Consider the following 19,584-nt stretch of genomic DNA (forward strand, 5'->3'; position numbering starts at 1 on the left):
TGCCGGGCTGCTGTTGGCCTATGTAACACCTTTATAAGAATTAGAGGGAATCACTCCCTCTGGGCAGATGTCATCCTGCCCAGGATTCAGGGCTTCCGCAGCAGAGCACAGGTGGCACTTCAGCTACCTGTCAGCCAGAGGACATTTGCATGCAGCCACCCGGGAAAAGCCTCCTATCATTTCATGGTCCATCTTGACACACCTTTCCTTCATAGGTAGTATCATGCCTGGGATTTCTCAGGTACTTGAATGAGTATTCAATGAATGCCTGGTCTTTCCGCAGATAGTAACCTCTGTGAGGGCAGGAACGATGTCTATCTTTGTGCATTATTATGTCCCCAGCAGCTGGCACAAAGCCTGGCATAGCTGCAGCAAACAGGTGGTGAATAAATGAATTATGTTGCCACTGTACTTTAAAACATCATTTATATAACAAAGTACAAACTGAAATGATGCTTGATACATTTGAGAAATGATAAATTTGGATATAAAATTCACATAATAAAAAGTCAATATTTAACATTTCTCTGCTTCATCTCCTTGTTAGTAACAACAAACGGGCATTTCTTCTCTGCTAACACAACATACCTTGCCAATAAAAACTTCCAGGTCCTCCTACGATAAGGTCTCCATTCTATAAAACAGAAACAACAATTGGAAAAGAAAGATGGTGATTTTCTTAAAGGGTGATAAGTTATTGTTAATAAGGATTGCTCTAACAATGTGTGATACATAAAAAAGCAATTTTTAAAAGAGGCCCTTATAGTTGAATCACACAGGTCATTTCCTTTCCTTTCTTGCTTTCAATTATTTAATGTTATATTAAATACTTTTAATTGGATGCAGTTAGTTGAGTTGAATTCTCTCCCCTGAGAATATATAAGTTCAGGGTTTTTTTTTTGGCACTGCTGCAATGAAGCAAAATATCTACATGTTTAGTGCTTTGCAATTAGCAGACCTGGTCTTTTGAGCCTTGGCAATAAAATTGAAAATTTGGTTCCTATTTATCTCAAGGCCACAGTGATGCCTATTTTTTTTCCTTATATATATCTGCAAACCCACCCTTCCCAGGAGAGAGCAAGAAGTCCAGACTAGCAAATATAAATTTTCTCTCTTATATAATAACCCCACCTTCTATACTCTGCATCTTTAATTTTCAGTGGGGGAAGAAAAGACAGAGAGTAAAACGTCAGATGTTGATGAAATTTATATCTTTAAAACCATGGAGTCTTTGCCTTCTGTATTCTTATTACACAGCTCTGTGTTTAATTTTGGGAAAGGATATGTGAATTTTAACACACGTTGAATCTAATAGGTCAATTACAGCAAAGAGATAAAACAATTTACAGATGCTTGTGATCTCTTCAAAAGCACATTTCTTTACTGAGTTTTTGAGATTATTTTCATTTAAAAATGATTACCACAAGGGGTGGGAAGAAAGACGGTTGTTTTTATCATCTGTATTTCTGTACTATTTTAGTAGGTTATCATATGCATAGATTAGTGGAAATAAAGAGTAAACAGAAAACTTTAAAGGAGTTGCCAAAAGAGGCTAGATATATACCAAACGGTTCTTTTGTTGTTGCTGGTTACTGAGGGATGAGGGTGGAAGCGAGAGGCAGAAGGTAAAAAAAAAAAAAATCAGGTAAGATCAATATTTAGAAGGTACAAGGAAAAAGGAATTCACCTTATAAAAATCCAGACTGAATCCTGCTTGGCAGTAACCCTGTCCTTCAGGATCAGCATTACCTAGAATGATCAAAATATATATGATGTTATAATGTCATCATTCCCAAGACGTATTTTAATAACCAATTCAGGATATTCTCTTGTTTTCTCTCTAGACTTCTACATTTAAAATGATCAATATGTGTTTTATATTTACTTTTAAATTTATTCCAAGTCATTTATTAAACCTATTTCCATCATTTTCTTGTCCCAAATATCACTGTGATTCTAGAGTAAGATCCATAGGAATGATGTCCCTTGGAGTTATTATACTGCGTTTTACAACTCACATTTGAAGAAATGAAATCTCCACCTCCCAGATAGGCTTCAGTTCTCTAAGTGGCAGTAATGTGTTCCTGCATTGACTGTGTGTTCTGAATGAAGCCAGATCATTCCCAAAAGCAATGTCTTGAGGAAGGGAGGGCTAAACGTACTGGTCACCACGGTGAGGGCACCAACAAATATGCCAATTTTTATGATCTCTAATAGGAAATTAACTTTACATTATTCTATTGCCATTAGTTAGGTCAGTTTGGAAATTGCATTTCTGGTCACAGTGAATCTTGAACATTGCAATATTAGTGTTCGCAAGAGAGCAAACTCTAGTAATGGCTTATTTTGTACTCTGTCCAATCCAGGTCACTAACGAAATGCACCAGTTTTTGAAACCATAGACTGGCCCGACATGTGAATTCCCATGATACTATCATTAAAAAGTCTCTAGGACAGTAGGATCAGGAATTTACTACTTGTCACTTTTACTTTGAAAGAGTTTCTACAACTTCTAAAGTGCTTAAATTAAACCGAAAATGTAATTCAGTAGAGGGGAATCTCAGTCGTTACACAGTTAGATATGAACATGTAAATAATTGCTCCTTTCTTATCAAGGATATACCTGAATGGAAACTAGAAGAAGATGGCAGGAGAGGAAATGCACATCATCACAGAAAAAAATTCATAGACTGGGTATGTGCCTGTTCCAGAAGCTTCTTGAAATAGGTTTGACCTTTCCAGCTTTCCCTAGAATGTTTTCTGGTGTGTTTTTTTTTCCCCCCATTGGCTATTACTCAGCTAATTTTAGCATTGTCATCACCTACTCTTTCCAGATGCTCCTTTCATATTTTTAAAATACTTTTCTACCTCATACACTGTGGATTTTGGATTGCTTTTTCTTCTTGTTGCGGGGTTAGGAGGGGGGCAATGATGAGATCTGTTTTTAATTCAAATGTCAATTAATGCTTTGTGCATTTTTAAGCTAAGTTCTTTTCTTACAGCTTTATTAAGGTAAACTTAACATACAAAAACATTGCATGTTTTAATGTATACATTTTGGTGAGTTTGGACATATGCATACACCTGTGATACCATCACCACAATCAAGGAAATAAACATATTCATCACTTCTAAAATATTTCTAGTGTCCCTTGCTTTTCGTGGTTTGCTTTTTGTGATAAAAACACTTAACATGAGATCTACCCTCTTAACAAATTTTTAAGTGCATGATACCTTACAATGTATTTTAACAAAATTTGTTCCTTATTTGATAACAATATTTTGTAGTTTATAGTTATGAATGCTATAAAATAGTTCCCTAAAAGTTCATCTCTATAACCTCAAATGCCTATGTACCATTTTTCTGGCTCACATGTGTAAATATTTGTATGCATCTAGAAATATATATGAATACAAATATATATGAAAAATATATGAATACATGATATATAATGTAAACATACATATGTAATCTTGAGTATATTTAAGACATACTTTTTTAATGCACAAACGTTTCTAAAAATCCTTTTGAAAATCAACTGATTTTTGTATTTTTAACATTGTAAATTATTCAAAAGAGAAGTATGACTGTTGTTTGCAATTATTTTGCTTCAAAAATGAAAAATTAAGAGAAAATAGTAATTTTTCATAAAATTAATTGAGAAAATAATAACCAACCTCAAATGTTTAAGTGGTGACTATAATGAAATGTGAGGTTCTTTCTTTTGCAAAGCAATTTTTTCTCTTAGAATTATAGTTCATGAGAGCTGAAGGAATTTTTCTTCCTGGAATTTCAGAGCACTTAATAAACTTTACAATTATGTCCCAGAGTAAACTTAGGAATCCAGGGAATCATGCTGAGCCCTCGCTACTCTTTGTTGGCTTCCAAAATACAATGAGGGTGTGTGTAAACCATCCCCACCTGATTTATGAATGACCGTAAGAGCTATAGGCTCACCATTAATATGAATGAACAGATTAGCACCCATATTGCTCCAAGTTATCAGGGGCGGGGGTTTGTGGTGTGGATGAACATGAGTGCGTTCTTTAAATTCTCTTCCGAAAATAATATTGCTGATGTTCCTGTTCTCTGAGATGGACCATATGCTCATGAACAAGCTAGCTTTGTGTTAATGAACTGTGAACTCCTGAGGAAGACAGGAAGTATGCTCCTTGGCTGGACTGGAGAAGGAAGAATCGTTAGAGACCAGGAGGACGTGAAAACCATGGATGTGTACTATAATTGAAAGAATTCTTGGCAACTTATTTAGCTATTCTGCAACTCAACATAAACTCCACTTCTTTAATTAAACTTATTGGGGTGGCATTGGTTAGTAAAATTATATAGATTTCAACTGTACAATTCTGTAATACATCATCTATATATTGCATGTGTGTTCACCACCCAGAGTCAGTTCACCTTCCGTCACCATATATTTGACCCCCTTTACCCTCTTCTACCACCCCCTCCTCTTCCCTTATCCTCTGGTAACCACTAAACTGTTGTCTGTGCATATGAGTTTTTGTTTGTTTGTCTTATTTGTTTGTTGTTTTCAGTTTTATATGCCACATATGAATGAAGTCATATGGTTCTCGACTTTTCTGTTGTACTTATTTCACTTAGCATAATAATCTCAAGATCCATCCATGTTGTCACAAATGGCAATATTTCACCTTTTCTTATGGCTTAATAATATTCCAGTATATAGGAGTATATGTACCACATCTTCTTTATCTAGTCATCTATTGAAGGAGACTTGGTTGTTTTCATGACTTGGCCACTGTGAATAATGCTGCAGTGAACATCAGAGCACATATATCTTTGCAGAAAAATATTTTCAGATTTTGGGGTAGATACCCAGAAGAGGGATTGCTGAGTCATATGGTAATTCTATTCTTAATTTTTTGAGGAACCTCCATACTGTTTTCCATAGTGGCTGCACCAATTTACATTCCCCCTCAGCAGTGTAGGAGGGTTCCTTTTGCTCCACAGCCTCTTCAACACTTGTTATTATTTGTCTTGTTGATAATGGCCATTCTAACAGGTGTGAGGTGGTATTTCATTGTGGTTTTGATGTGCATTTCCCTAATAGCTAGTGAAGGTGAGCATATTTTTATGTATCTGTTGGCCATTGTATGTCTTCTTGGGAGAAGTGTCTGCTCCAGCCTTTGCCCATTTTTTAATTGGATTTTTTGTTTTTTGTTGATGAACTGTATGAGTTCTTGATGTATTTTGGATATTAGCCCCTTATTGGAGGTGTTGTTTGCCAATATCTTCTCCCATTCAGCTGGCTTCCTCTTTGTTTTGTTGATGGTTTCTTTTGCTGTGCAGAAGCTTTGTAGTTGGATATAGTCCCATTCATTTATTTTTGCTTTTACTTCCCTTGCCTTTGAGGTCAAATCCATAAAATCGTCTCTAAAACCTAGGTCCGTAAATTTAGTACCTATGCTTTCTTCTATGCAGTTTATTGTTTGAGGTCTTCTGTTTAGGTCTTTGATCCATTTTGGGTTAATTTTGGTACATATTGACAGCAGTCTATAAACTCCACTTTTAACTTTGTCAAGCTATTCCTTTAGTTAGGAAAATAAACAGTAAGAAATTGGCATTATAATGTGCTGTGTAACTCAAGATGCAAGCCTCCTATAATTTATATCTTTAGACAATGGTTCAAACTCACACTGCAACTCTTACCCCACCAGTCTAGATGCCACGTGCTGTATTTTAATCTGAGCTCTCCCATCACATAGGCAGTCAGTCAAAAAGGCAGAACAAGAAGCAGCGACAAGTGTTTTAAACGATTATCCTAGATGTTAGTGGGAAGAAGGATATATCACGACGGCAAGAGGCACGTGAAGGATGGGTGCGTCATTTTAGCTGCAATTGTTTACTATTATGGGTTAGCATCTGTAGCAAATCATGAGAACTGTGATGCACATCGGTATAAAAACTGATGAAACAAGTTCCGTATTGAATCTCAGCTCTACAATTAATTCTGAGAAGATTCGGGATTTAACTTATCTCTCTACGTGATTTTTATCTTTAGCATAATAATGATTTCTTACTGAACACAGGAGCACAGCCCCTTCAGTGGAACATGACACAAAATATGGCTCTTATTGCTGTAACCCGTGCCTGGAAAGCTCCCCACTTCCCTACTTCAACAGTCATTTGCGAAGAGATGCCCTTCTCATCTTCCTGTGGAAAAGCTCCTCTCTCTGTGCAGGCCATGTCGCTCCCTTCTCACCTGCTTTGTTATATTTTTCTTTGTAGCACTTTCATTACCTAACATTATATTAGGACTTTATTTACTCTTTCAATTTTTATTTTATTTTAAGATTTTATTGGGAAAGGGGAACAGGACTTTATTGGGGAACAGTGTGTGTCCTTCCAGGACTTTTTCCAAGTCAAGTTGTTGTCCTTTCATTTTTAGTTGTGGAGGACGCAGCTCAGCTCCAGGTCCAGTTGCCGTTGCCAGTTGCAGGGGGCGCAGCCCCACCATCCCCTGTGGGAGTCGAACCAGCAAACTTGTGGTTGAGAGGACACCAACCAACTGAGCCATCTGGGAGCTCAGCGGCAGCTCAACTCAAGGTGCCGTGTTCAATCTAAGTTGCAGGGGGCAGAGCCCACCATCCCTTGCGGGACTCGAGGAGTTGAACTGGCAACCTTGTGGTTGAGAGCCCACTGGCCCATGTGGGAATCCAACCGGCAGCCTTCAGAGTTAGGAGCACGGAGCTCCAACTGCCTAAGCCACCGGGCTGGCCCCTACTCTTTCAAAAATTTTTATGGAGATGTAATTGACATGTAACATTGTATTAGTCAAAAGTGTACAACCTAATTTGATATATATACATATTGTGAAATGATCACCACAATAAGTTTAATTAATATCCATCAGCACACATAGTTACAAGTTTTTCCTTTTTTTCTTGTGATGAGAGCTTTTAAGAATCTACTCTCTTAGTAACTTTCAAATATAAAATATAGTATTATTAACTATAGTCACCATGCTGCACATTGCATCCCCAGGATTTATAACTTGAAGTTTGTTCCTTTTCACCACCTTCACCCATTTGGTTCCTCACCACGACCACTATTGGCAACCACCAATCTGTTTTCTGTATCCAGGAGTTTGTATCTTGTTTTTTTTTGTTTTTTAGATTCCACATATAAGTGAGATCATACAGATATGTAAAGACATATTTGTCTTTCTCTGTCTGACTTATTTCACTTAGCATAATGCCCTCAAGGCTCTTTCATGTTGTTGCAAATGGCAGGATTTCATTCTTTTTATGGCTGAATAATATTCCATTGTATATATACCTCATTTTCTTTATCCATTTATCTATCAATGGACACTTAAGTTGTTTCCAAGTCTTGGCTCTTGAAAATCATGCTGCGATGAACATGACGATGCAGATGTCTTTTCAAGACAGTGATTTCATTTCCTTCAGATACATATCCAGAAGTGGAATTGCTGAATCTCAACTTATTTATTTACATGTTTGTTGTCTGTCTCCCCCATTAAAATGTAAGTCTCTTGCAGACAGGGATTTGTTTCTCTTGTTCTGAGCGTTAGTCTCTAAACGTAGAATTAGTGCTCAGTGTGTTTAATAAACATGATGAATACATAACTAAGTCTCGTTATCTACAAGAAACCCCTGTTTTAAAACCATTTAAAGTAAAATCCTAATTTCAGCTGACATTTGTCATGATGTAAGGAAGTGGCTGATTTATGTTAGTATTTTTAAACAGGAAGTCAATTTTCTTTGTGCCAAAATCCTCACCCCAAACCATCAAAGTTAGTTGTTCCACTCTGAGTCCTTTAGATTTCTAAATCTCAGCTGTCTCTTTATTAACCCTCTATTATCACTGACCCATTCTTTTTTTTTAAACTGTAACACAATTTCATTTAAGTGCTTTATTATTTAAATTTTTAAAAAATTTTCAATTACAATTGACATTCAATATTATTTTATATTAGTTTCAGGTGTGCAGCATTGTAATTAGACATTTATATAAGTTATGAAATGATCCCCCAGTAAGTCTAGTACCCACCGAGCACCATACATAGTTCTTACAGTATTATTGACTATATTCCCTATGCTGTACTTTACATCCCAGTAACTATTTTGTAACTGCTCATTTGTACTTCTTAATCCCTTCACCTTTTTCACCCAGCTCTCCAACTCCCCTCCCATCTGGCAAACATCATAACTGATCCATTCTTAATTTTATTGATTTATTTCTTATACTTGTTCATTATTTTGCCTAAAGTAATCTTGAATTTTAAAAAGTTACTAAAATGGGGAAAATTTACTTGCAGTTTTGAGAATCCAATTCAGGATTGAGTTTTTAAAAATCAATATCTGGAAATCAGTCACTAGAATGTTCTTTCTAATGCCATTTTCCTCACTGTGGTCTTGTGAATTGTCAACAAAAAGAATAAAAATCCATTGGTTGCTTCCTGATAAATTCCAGTGACCTACATGATACACAGAAAAATGGGAGAGTTCACAATAGGACTCAGTGCATCAATCACTAATAATGTCCCAAAGTCCTTGGGTATGCCACCAAGACGAAGTGATTAAACAGCAGTGCCCCAAAGATGGCACTCACAGGTTCACTCTAAAGGATGCTTCACTGAAAGATTCCTAGAACCGCCAGATGAGAGGAGGCCTCTACGTGTACCGAGTCTTTTTGAAAAATGGGGATTAAACACCTAAAGGAGAAAGTCGTATCACGCAGATAACCCAAGTACACAGCTGCCAAAGAACGCAGCAGCCATTGAGAGCACAGGCTGACTAGAGAGCTCATATGCAATGTGTCCCCAGGTCCAAGCATGCTAATCTTAACCGAAAAATACAAAGCCTTTCACAGTGAGAGGCAACAAGCATTTATTTAAGATTAAAAAAAAAATAGTTATTCGGGCATCACTGATTCAGGCCAAAAAAAACAAATAGTGTTCTGATCAGGAGACAAAGGCAAAAGACATTTATGAGAAAGGGAAGGGGAGCAATTACATGAATAGAAGGAAGGCATTTCAATTGGTACAGAAAATCTAACACAGTGACGCTAATTCTAAATAATGTTTGTAATTTTCAGTCAGGTAGCCATATGTCATAATATCTGCTTTCTTGTTATTTTTGCAAACAGTTTTTTTTGGGACACAGTGTTGCTTTAGGCCCAACCCTAAGGTTATTTGGCCTTGTTTTAACATTCCAAAGGTTTGAGGCAGAAGAGGGGCAAGGCAGTTCCTCAGGGATGGCAGCTCTAGCTCCATTTTAAAGTGACTCTGTTTCTATTACTATTATTTTCTTACAATAACTAACAGCATCCTTGCGATTGATGAGTCAAGTGGGTGGTCAGCATTCTTCAGATCATAGCGCGAATTTTGAATCCCAACAGCGAGTTTAAGACCTCCAATAAGGACCCAATCAATTCTACTGCAAAATATCTCACAACCAGAAATTCTCTAACACAAGGACGAAGATAGCAGAATTCTGTGTCTCGGTCTTCATGCCACAGCAAGACATCCTGGAAAATGGTCAGTAATCTTTACCCCCATTTCATTTTCCTTACCAATGGGCTGCTGACATTACCTGTACGGTCTTGAGCTAAATTTCAGTCTCAACAAATCAAAATAACTTACTGTTCCGACAAGGAGAGTACTCTGCATACGCGCTGAAATTCTGAATTGCTACGTAGCAAGTGCCGACTGGGTCCTTTTCTGGTGCGGATTTAAGAGTTCTCCAGTGATATAACGGTGCACAAGCCTGGGAAACATCAAAGGCAATAAATATTTTTTTTTGACGTAGGTTCCTCATACTATGATTTAATTTGACTTGTTGATTAATGTACCTAAATTTGTGACAAACAATATTAAATGATTAGGTGAATTAATTGGCCTCCAGCATGCTAATGAGTACCTTGGTAGTCAGAGTTAATTAAACTTCCAAAGCCAATTTGTTAACATTAATGCACCGTAGAATTGGAACCAATTAAATGTATACAAAGGAATGCGTTTTCCCCCAGAGGATTTAACATTAAATAAAAGTAACTTGGCAAAAGTAAATATTTCCTCAACGCAAAAAAAATCACAGTTTTGTTTTTTTTAATTGGACCTACATAAAAGCAAATGGTCATTTAAACAGTGAATGAATCAGTGTGACGTCTTAAAATAAGAACTAGTTCCTTTTTTGTCTAATTGTTGCTTTAAAAAAACACACAAAAGAACATTTACTTTCTAATCAAAGGATGCAGACAAGTTTAAAAACCTGTTTTGTGGATTCCCCTAGTTGATCACTGAAGGTATATCTTATGACTTTTTAAACAATCACTTTCTTTGGACACATGACACCCTTATCATCGTGTTCTTGGCTTTATTTTTCACTTAATGGTTTTTATTTGCATAAAAACAAAAATAATTTACAGTAATTAGAACATCATTCTTGAATGAAATATTCTGGTCGCTTCTTCAAAAGCTTAGACTCTTAACAAGAGGATGATATTTGAAAGGATACCAAATATAAAAAAAGATATAAGAAATCCTCTTTAAGTAAATTAAATCACATTAATTTTGCTAGGAATGAGAGACAATAAAAATAAATGCGGAGAAAACAAAGGCACCTTTTGACTTGTTTTGCTAGCTCGAATCCTCCATTAAGTGCTTTATCTGATTATTCCAGCGGTCATTTCCAATGACACAGAATTACAAATTCCTGGCATATGGAACCACTAGCTTATCTCCTAATTTAATGACATCACACTTAAAAGAATGCCAGAAAAGTGAAGGCAGTTCCCAATTTTCAAGTCCTTTCATGATTCCAGAGGTATCTTTAGTAATCAGTCCAAAGTATAATTACTTTTAGTAAAGATAACTTACATTCTCAATTTAAAAAATGTGCTTCTACAGCTTAAGCTGTTTTGGTTTTGCAACTCTATATATTGGGAGGTCTCTGCCAATATTTAAAAATTCTAATTCATTTCAGTTCCCTTGTCTTAAGGTACTCTTAGTGAACTGACAAGTTATGTGGTTAATACATTTAACATAAGGTGCAGATGGGGAAAAGTAGGAGGGGTTTGGGCAGTGAAAGCATTCACTTGTGTGGCTGGCTATGACAGCTGGCCTCACCTTCCCTGTCACCATAAGACATTTAAATGCCATGAAAATTCTTTCCAGTGCTTGCCTGCTGTCAGCTCTAAATATTATCCTTTTTATATCTGCTCAGTTTTACAGTGATGTGAAATCACGATGTGATGTATTTAGTCTTTGACCCAAACTTAACATGTACACACCTGACACCTAGATCTTCAAAATGATACTTCTGTTTGCAGCATTTTGCAGTTGTAATAATTGTCATGTAAGATAGAATTTAATTCTTGATTCTGTTAAGTTTCAGTGGTCATTTCAGTGGTACTTGAAATGTACTCTGTATTATCCTATTTCCTTCGCATTTCCTTGAAAATGCAAGCATGCCCCCAGATTAACCATTATGAACTTGGGGCATTGTTTTATTTTCAATGATTTTAAAGTCTTCTATAAATATTGAATAAACACACAACAATTATGTTACAGAAACATTTTTAAGACTTAAAAAGAAATTAGTACAGCACCTGAAACATTTTTGAATCCTAAATAGTCATTACACGACTATTTCAATAGTAATTCATGTAAGTCATACATCACTAAAGGATAAAAAAAGTTTTTACCAATTCTGGATTGTGAAAACAGTATTAATGCAAATACAGTTCTACAGAGAGCATATTGTAAATGCTGGGTTTGTAACTGGGGAGGACTAACTGTATTTTATACATTACCTGTTTTATGTAAAAATCTTTTGGGATGGTTAACCACACACCAAATAAAGTAAGGCATTTTCTTTAGAAACTTATTAAATCATAATTCAAGCACCTTTAAAGAAATCCTAAAAGCCAAATTGTTGCTTTGTTGTTATAAGGAAATTAAAGCCTACAGTTTAAAAAATTCCCCCAACAAAAAAATGTCTATATTAGCTTAATGCTGTCATTTATTTCTCAATAACTTAGACATGTATCATCACTCAAAATAATAAGAGAATAGAATCACAAAGTTATATCATTTTAAAGCTGAAATATATCTATTTGGGAGTGAGAGTTTTTAAAGTTAAAAAGTATTAATGTACTCAGAGAACCAGATAGTTAATACTTATATTTTTAAATAAAGGTTTTCTTTAGTTCTAAAAAAGAGGAATGACATCACAGTCAATTCACTTTTAATGAATCCTAACCATAGTAGTCCTATTTCTCCGGTCAATTTTTAATCAGTCCTCTAAATCCATCTTAAGCAATAAACTATTTGCCTCTTTAAGATAGAGCTTTTATTTTTCTATCTTCCTTAGTTATTTTGAAATATTTGAAAATATCTCATTGATCTGGAAAACAAGCTTTATTTCCTATAGCTTTAAACACAGTCTTTAATTTTAAGCACTCAATTTCTGTTTTAGAATGCTGATAAGCTTACTTTGAAAGTCTGACATAGTCTTAGATGAAAGGATTTTTGTAAATATGAGCTCTAAAGCATTTCAGTGTACATTTTATTCCACGGCAATCCATGAGCACACAATTCATACTCACCACCACTTTTCCTCTGTGAGCTCTCACAGTCGCTCCAAACCATTGATTTGATTTAAACTCTATGGGTTCCTTGGTTCCATTAACTCTGATCTTTCTGTTGTCTGAGAAGGAGGACATGAATTGTTAATAATAACTTGTAAAACGTGGTAGCCAATTAAAATATGTGATAATGAACTCATCCATTAAAAATACTTGAAAAACAATTTTCATAGAGAGGGGGATTTTCTTTGAGTAAGTAAGTCTAAGCTAGACTTTTCATTTAGAACAATACCAATCGAATTAAAAGATGTATTTGAACATTTCACCACTTAAAGGAAACATTTTGTTTTACGACTTACATTTTCAGAGCTAATGGTACAGTAAATCTGACGTGGACTCTGAGAGTCTCAATTCTATACTTTTGTCATTGATTTGTGTTTGATAAAAGACCAAACGTATATAACTTCTCTAAAGAATTCTGAGTCTTTTCCAACAGTGAAACGCATAGACCATAGGCATCTCTCTGGTTGGGAGGCACAGGCTTTCTCAACGTGGGTTAGCAGGAATCAGCATGGAGGACTCCCAAGGCCTCGGTTTTTAACTGAGTAACATGTGTCCACACAGCCACAGAAAATAACACCTCAACACAGTTTTACATACACTTGGCAGATGTCAGCATGAGGGGGGCCGTCTGGGTAGAAACTCAATCCAATTATAGCACACTGCAGGTCTTAATAAAAAGCAGATATCTTTTCTTTCACTCTTGATTCCCGGTCAAAGTATTTCCCACATGGCTCTAACCACATGGTTCTAACTGGAGCTTCCTCAGTAATAACTAATGAATTTCGAGAGACATTTGTACTAGGGTATCTTATTTGTTTGTGTTTCCTTTGGTATGCATTTAATTTTTCCTCTTTGACACTATAATAAACGCATTACAACATGAACTTTTAACTCCTATTGAATGAGGCCAAAATATACATGTAATTAACCTTCAATTGAGTTTACATATGATTACAGACTATTTAAAAAGGAATAAATTATATATACTCAATCTTAACCTAAAATTTACATTTTGACATATTAGTAGAAAATCATGAATTTCCTTTTTACAAATGGTATGCCTTTGATGTTTCTGGGCTTTAAAAAAAAAAATGTTCTGGAAATCCTTACCTCAATTGCACACAACTGGCAAAGAATTAGAGCATCTTACAAGATTACAATATAAAATTGAAACTATAAACATTTCTATTTGCTTCTAGACACCTTGGAAGATTATAGAACTCAAAGGATCTTGTCACCATTAACTGGGTGATCTTGGGCAATTGATTTAATCTTTCGGAGTTTTGATTTCTTCTGTAAAATGAGGCTGAGAACACCTTCCCCCTTTCCTTTTTCACAAGTGATCAGAATCATAAAGATCACATAAAATAAAGGAATTTTTAAATATTTTAATTTTATTTATTTATTTATTTATTTTTAATTAAAGTTTATTGGGATGACAATGGTTAGTAAAGTTACATAGGTTTTCAAGTGTACAATTCTGTAATACATCATTTATATATAAAAAATACATAAAGGAATGTGAAAGTGCTTTATAAGCTGAGAAGTTGTATGTATAATTAGAAACTTATAAACTCACTCCAAGTCCAGAATTGGAGAGGACCTCACAGACACACATGTATAATGTGTTATTATTAGTGATTTGTGGTACTCAGCAATTAAATTAGTGACACCTCACAGAATGCCAACGTGGCTTTCATTAAAGCCCAGGGAGAAAGTGCTACAGTGGCTCTGAGATTTGGAAACCAGTAAAAGCCATGCAAAGAAGACCAGCACCTCAAAAATACAAATACTTACAGGAGATCCCAAAAGGATTTAAGAAAAGCAGGCTGCTGCGAGGAAGAAAATGGATTATGGGGAAAGAGAAGCCACTTCCAAACTCTGACTTGTTTTGCTAGAGAAAATGATATGACTCTTCTTTTGTGATTCCTGAGGTGTCTTTTCTGCTATTATAAGGTTAAACTATATAATAACTTGGTTTAAAGTGTAACTCATGGGTTATTTTTCAGCCACAAATTTCTTCTGGACCAAGAATACAAAGGAATGGACATGAACAGGCATTGTAGGAAAAAGAGAAATCACATAGCCTGTAATTTCATGGAGAGATCCTAAGTCTCAAATTAAAACAATAATGATTTAACACTTGTCATCTACCAGTTTGGCAAAGAAGGATATTCACATTGTTTTCAAGATAAAAACTTGATGCAGCATTTTGGAAGGGCCATTTGGCAACATATATCAAAATTTTAAATGTAAATTTACTTATTTATTTTTTTGACCAAGGAATTCTGCTTCTAGGATTTTGTTCAAAGGAAATAATTATGGAAATGCTTTAAGATCCAATATGAAGGTATTTGCTGTACTGTTTGTGATAGCAAACCCTGGAACAACTTAAATCTTCATAAGGACGGGATTCAAAAATAAATTTCTGTCATCTATAAAACAGACTACTATTCAACTGTTAGAACATATACAATAGGTTTGTATGCACAGATACAGAATAATATCTACAAAATATATTCTTCTTTTTAGCTTTTCCGAGGCTTTAACAAACTACAAAAAGTACAAAAAATACAAGGACTTAAGATAATAAACACTTGTGTTCCCAACAGGCAGAATCAACCATTTTTAAGTTTTTTAACCTTTACCCCTTGACCTCCATCTCCAGTTCCATTCTCCTCTCCTCCTCCTCCAGAAGTATGAACTTGATGTGTATACTTCTGGTCATTTAAAAAATAATGTCCACAAATAATACAGAACAGGGTCTGCAAATGTTCCCGTAAAGGACTGGGAATCAATGTTTTAGGCTTCGCAGTCTCTGTGGTCTTTGTCACAACTGCTCATTGCTGCCCTTGTAGCCGAAATAGCCTGTGGACAATATGTAAGAGCATAGGTGTGGCTGTTTTCCAATAAAACTTTATTTACAGACACAGAAGTTTGAGTTTCATGTAATTTTCATGTGTCATTAAATATTATTCATTAAAAAGTGTTTTCCAAACATTTAAAAATGTAAAAACTACTCTTAGCTTATAGGCCATAAAACAAAACAAAGCAACAACAAAAAAATAGGTGGTGGGTCAGATTTAGTTGTAGTTTGCCAGCAATTGATTATTATTCAGTATCCTTTGGTGTGTTCCTTTAACTAGAAAAGATGGTATTGTGCTATCTGTATGTGGCAGTCTTGGCTTGACACTGAATTTTACGTTTGTTGAGATATATCCATGTTTATATAGATAGATAGAGGATAGATAGATAGATAGGTAAATATAGATAGCTCATTCTTTTTTACCCCTGTATAGTATTGTATCTCACTGAATAGGCATCTACATTGTATTTATCCATTACATTGACATATGAACATTTAGGTTTTTCAGTTTTTCCACTCCAATAAACAGGCGCCCTGAGAATCCTTATGTTCATTTCTATCTGCATAAATACAGAAGTTTCTTTCAGGCACTAGACTAGAAATGACAGTGTTGGGTCATGGAGAATTATCCTATCCATTTTATCATCTATGCCAACTGATCTGCAAAGTAGCTACAATTTCCATGCATACTAGCAGCTCATGAGAGAGGGACCACCAACTCTCATTACTGTAGGCCTCTTAAGTTTTTGCCAACCGAGATGACTATGAAATGGTACCTCATTTTGTTCTGTTTTCATCTGCCTGTCCCTGAGTATTAGTGAGGTGGATCATCTTTTTATGCTCATGGACTGTATAAGTGTTTCCTCTGTGAATTGCTAGTTCAGATCCTTTGCTCGTTTTCTTGTTTGGTTATTAGTTTTATCAATTAGTAAGAATGCAACATGTATTCCGAGTATTGATTCTTTTTCCTCATGTATATGTTGCAAATATCTTCTCCCGATTTTTGCTAGTCGTTTAACTTTGTTTATGGGCATTGTTGTCCATCTGGAATTTGGTTTTGTATATGATGTGGTATAGATGTCTTACTTATTTTCAGCATGAAAGGCCAGCTGTCCCAACACTATTATCGAACAATCCATCTTTTTTTCTCGGAGAGTGGTTATTCCACCTCTGCAGTAATAACTCCTGACACAGCCAAAGGGGGGCAATATAATGTGGCCCCTGCCTATCTCTCGCACCTTATCTCCTCCCACTTTTTCACTCTCGTTAAGCTGCAGACATACTACCTCTCTTGAACATGCCTAGCTTTTCTTTCTCCTTATTGCGTTTATTATTCCTGCTGCCTAAAATACTCTTCCCACGGTTTTCTGGCATGCCTGCCTCCTCATTACTCATGTTTTAGCTCAAATGCCACTTCCGCCAAGACACCTTCCCTGAGCAGCCAGTTCTCTACCCGTTGTCATTCATCTCCCATTGCCCTTTATACTTTTCTTCATAGCACTTTCCCATCTGAGATGATCTTATTTCTTAGTCTGAATGCTTATTGACTGTCTCTCCCCTTGAGAAATCCATAAATCTCACGGACAAAATGCTATCTGCTTCACCTCTGCATTTCCCATTTCTAGAACAGTGTTTGGTACACAAGAGGCCCTCATAAGTGTTTGTTGAATGACCAAGCTCTTATCTATTCATTCAGAAGTTTGTCTAGGACATTGCTCAGTGTAAAGGACACTTTTCTTTAAAAATCAAACGTTCTGTGTATGGATATATGTAAGTATATAGACACCAAACTGTTAATGTTGTTTATCTTGAAGACAGGCAGTGTCCATGTTTCAATGGCTTTTTATATTTTAGCCTCAGAGATTTCTGTATTGTTTGAGTTTTGATGCAACAGAGAACATTATTGCATCTATGATGAAAGAAAGAAAGAAAGAAAGAAAGAAAGAAAGAAAGAAAGAAAGAAAGAAAGAAAGAAAGAAAGAAAGAAAGAAAGAAAACCTAAAGATAAAATAAAAAGAATTGTAGGCCAATGCGAGAAATTGAGATGGGTGGTAGCAATAAATTGGATTTGGCTTGTCTGACATTTCTGGGCTTGAAGGCACCTCTCTGAAATTGGCAGCACTGGTCTCTGGGCAACCGAATCCCAACGTGTGGCGAGCCTACTCACTGTTGGTTCCTTTTTCATGGAAACATTCATTTCAGAGCAGAGTGAGGGGATGTAGAATATGGTGCACATATGGTCTACAAGCACCTTTTTCTAATCTTTTAGTTTAGTAAAATGGGAGGAATTACAAGAAGTGAAGATAGATCACCATGGGAGAGAGAAGAGAAAAGCTGAAACTGACACAGGTGTGACTAAACGTTTTGGCAGATGGACGATTTTTGAAAACTATTTATAAAGTCCTCGACCTCATACTGGAAAACAACAAGTTTCTCTAGAACCTCAAGTCATCACTTTAAGTGCATCGCCTTAGGAATTTTCTCAAAGCCATTGCAGGAGCTGTCCAGACATTTCTAACCAGGAAAAAGGGAAAAGAAATCTTTAAACGTTTGTTTATAATCTTTCCCATAGTCAATGTATGCTGTAAAAGTTTCATTGAAATTGAAACTCTGTATCTGAGAACAGGAAATACTCATATGGAAAATTCAAAATAAAATAGCTGTGGCCGGAGAACTCCTTGTCTAAAAGAAACAAATCCAAGAAAAGAACCTGGATTGATTTTTTGTGTCCCAGAAAATTAAATTTCCAAATGTATGAGTTCAACTACCCTAAAACGATTACTAAAAACTGTTAAATAATACATCTGTACCCTTGATTCTCTTGATTATCTTATGGTGAATTTTCAAGTATTTAAGAAAATACCACACTAGTTCAGTTTTCCATGTAATGCTCAAGAAATGAGTTTTTTTCAGTTTTATTGAGATATAACTGACATACAGCGCTATATAAGTTTAAGGTATACAGCATAATGATTTGACTTACATGTATATCATGAAATGATTACCACAATAAGTTTAGTTAACATCCATTATCTCATATTGATATAAAAAAAGAACAAATTTTCCTGATGATGAAAACTCTTAGGATCTACTCTCTTAACAACTTTCATATACACCAAAGAGCCATGTTAATTGCAGTCATCATGCTGTACGATACATCCCCAGGACTTATTTATCTTATAACTGGAACTTTGTGCCTTTTGATCACCTTCATTCAATTCTCCCACTCCCCACATCCCATTTCTGGTACCTACAAAGCTCAATTCTTTTTCTCTGAATTTGGGGTTGTTTTTTGTTGTGGTGGTTTGTAAATTCCACATACTATTGAGATCATACAGTATTTGTCTTTCTCTGTCTGATTTATTTCACTTAGCATAATGTTCTTAAGGTTCATCTATGTCGTTGCACATGCAGAGGTTCCTCTTTTTTAATGGCTGAATAATATTCCTGTGTGTGTGTGTGTGTGTGTGTGTGTCTGTGTATGTGTGTGTGTTTAACATCTTCTTTATCCATGAATCCATCAATGGACAAAAGTGTGTTATTCTGATAAGTGAATATTCCACGTAACTGAGATTTATTATTTATACAATATATGAGGTCTGACAGGTAAGTTTGTGAACTTGTTGCAACGATGTTGCTAACATTTTTTGATATCAGAGGGATTATTCATTATGAATTTGTACTAACTGGACAAACAGTTAACCAAGTTTACTATTTGGAAGTGCTGAAATGGTTATGTGAAAAAATTAGACGACCTGAACTTTTCGCCAACAATTCATGGCTCTTGCATCATGACAACGCACCAGCTCACACGGCACTGTCTGTGAGGGAGTTTTAGCCAGTAAACAAATAACTGTATTGGATCACCCTCCCTACTCACCTGATCTGGTCCCCAATGACTTCTTTCTTTCCCCAAAGATAAAGGAAGTATTGAAAGGAAGACATTTTAATGACATTCAGGACATCAAGGGTAAAACGACAACAGCTCTGATGGCCATTCCAGAAGAATTCCAAAATTGCCTTGAAGGGTGGACTAGGCCCTGGCATCGGTGCATAGCTTCCC

The 19,584-nt window shown here is 35.6% G+C and overlaps 1 protein-coding gene across 2 annotated transcripts in view; it reads right to left on the bottom strand.

Annotated features, from left to right (window-relative positions):
• ITGA8 (integrin subunit alpha 8) overlaps window positions 1–19,584 on the bottom strand; it is a 165,215-nt gene that overhangs the window by 128,642 nt on the left and 16,989 nt on the right. Inside the window, exons 3-7 of one of the 2 annotated variants that reach the window (XM_074324799.1) lie at window positions 12,614–12,714; window positions 9,651–9,774; window positions 8,319–8,483; window positions 1,688–1,749; window positions 589–634 (exon numbers count right to left, since the gene is read on the bottom strand). In XM_074324799.1, coding sequence (XP_074180900.1) covers window positions 589–634; window positions 1,688–1,749; window positions 8,319–8,483; window positions 9,651–9,774; window positions 12,614–12,714 — 498 coding nt within the window. The remainder of the gene's footprint in view (window positions 1–588; window positions 635–1,687; window positions 1,750–8,318; window positions 8,484–9,650; window positions 9,775–12,613; window positions 12,715–19,584) is intronic. The other variant, XM_074324800.1, reaches the window with a different exon arrangement.

The sequence above is a fragment of the Rhinolophus sinicus genome, linkage group LG02 (assembly GCF_036562045.2).
Source record: "Rhinolophus sinicus isolate RSC01 linkage group LG02, ASM3656204v1, whole genome shotgun sequence".
In the NCBI taxonomy this organism is placed as follows: Eukaryota; Metazoa; Chordata; class Mammalia; order Chiroptera; family Rhinolophidae; genus Rhinolophus; species Rhinolophus sinicus.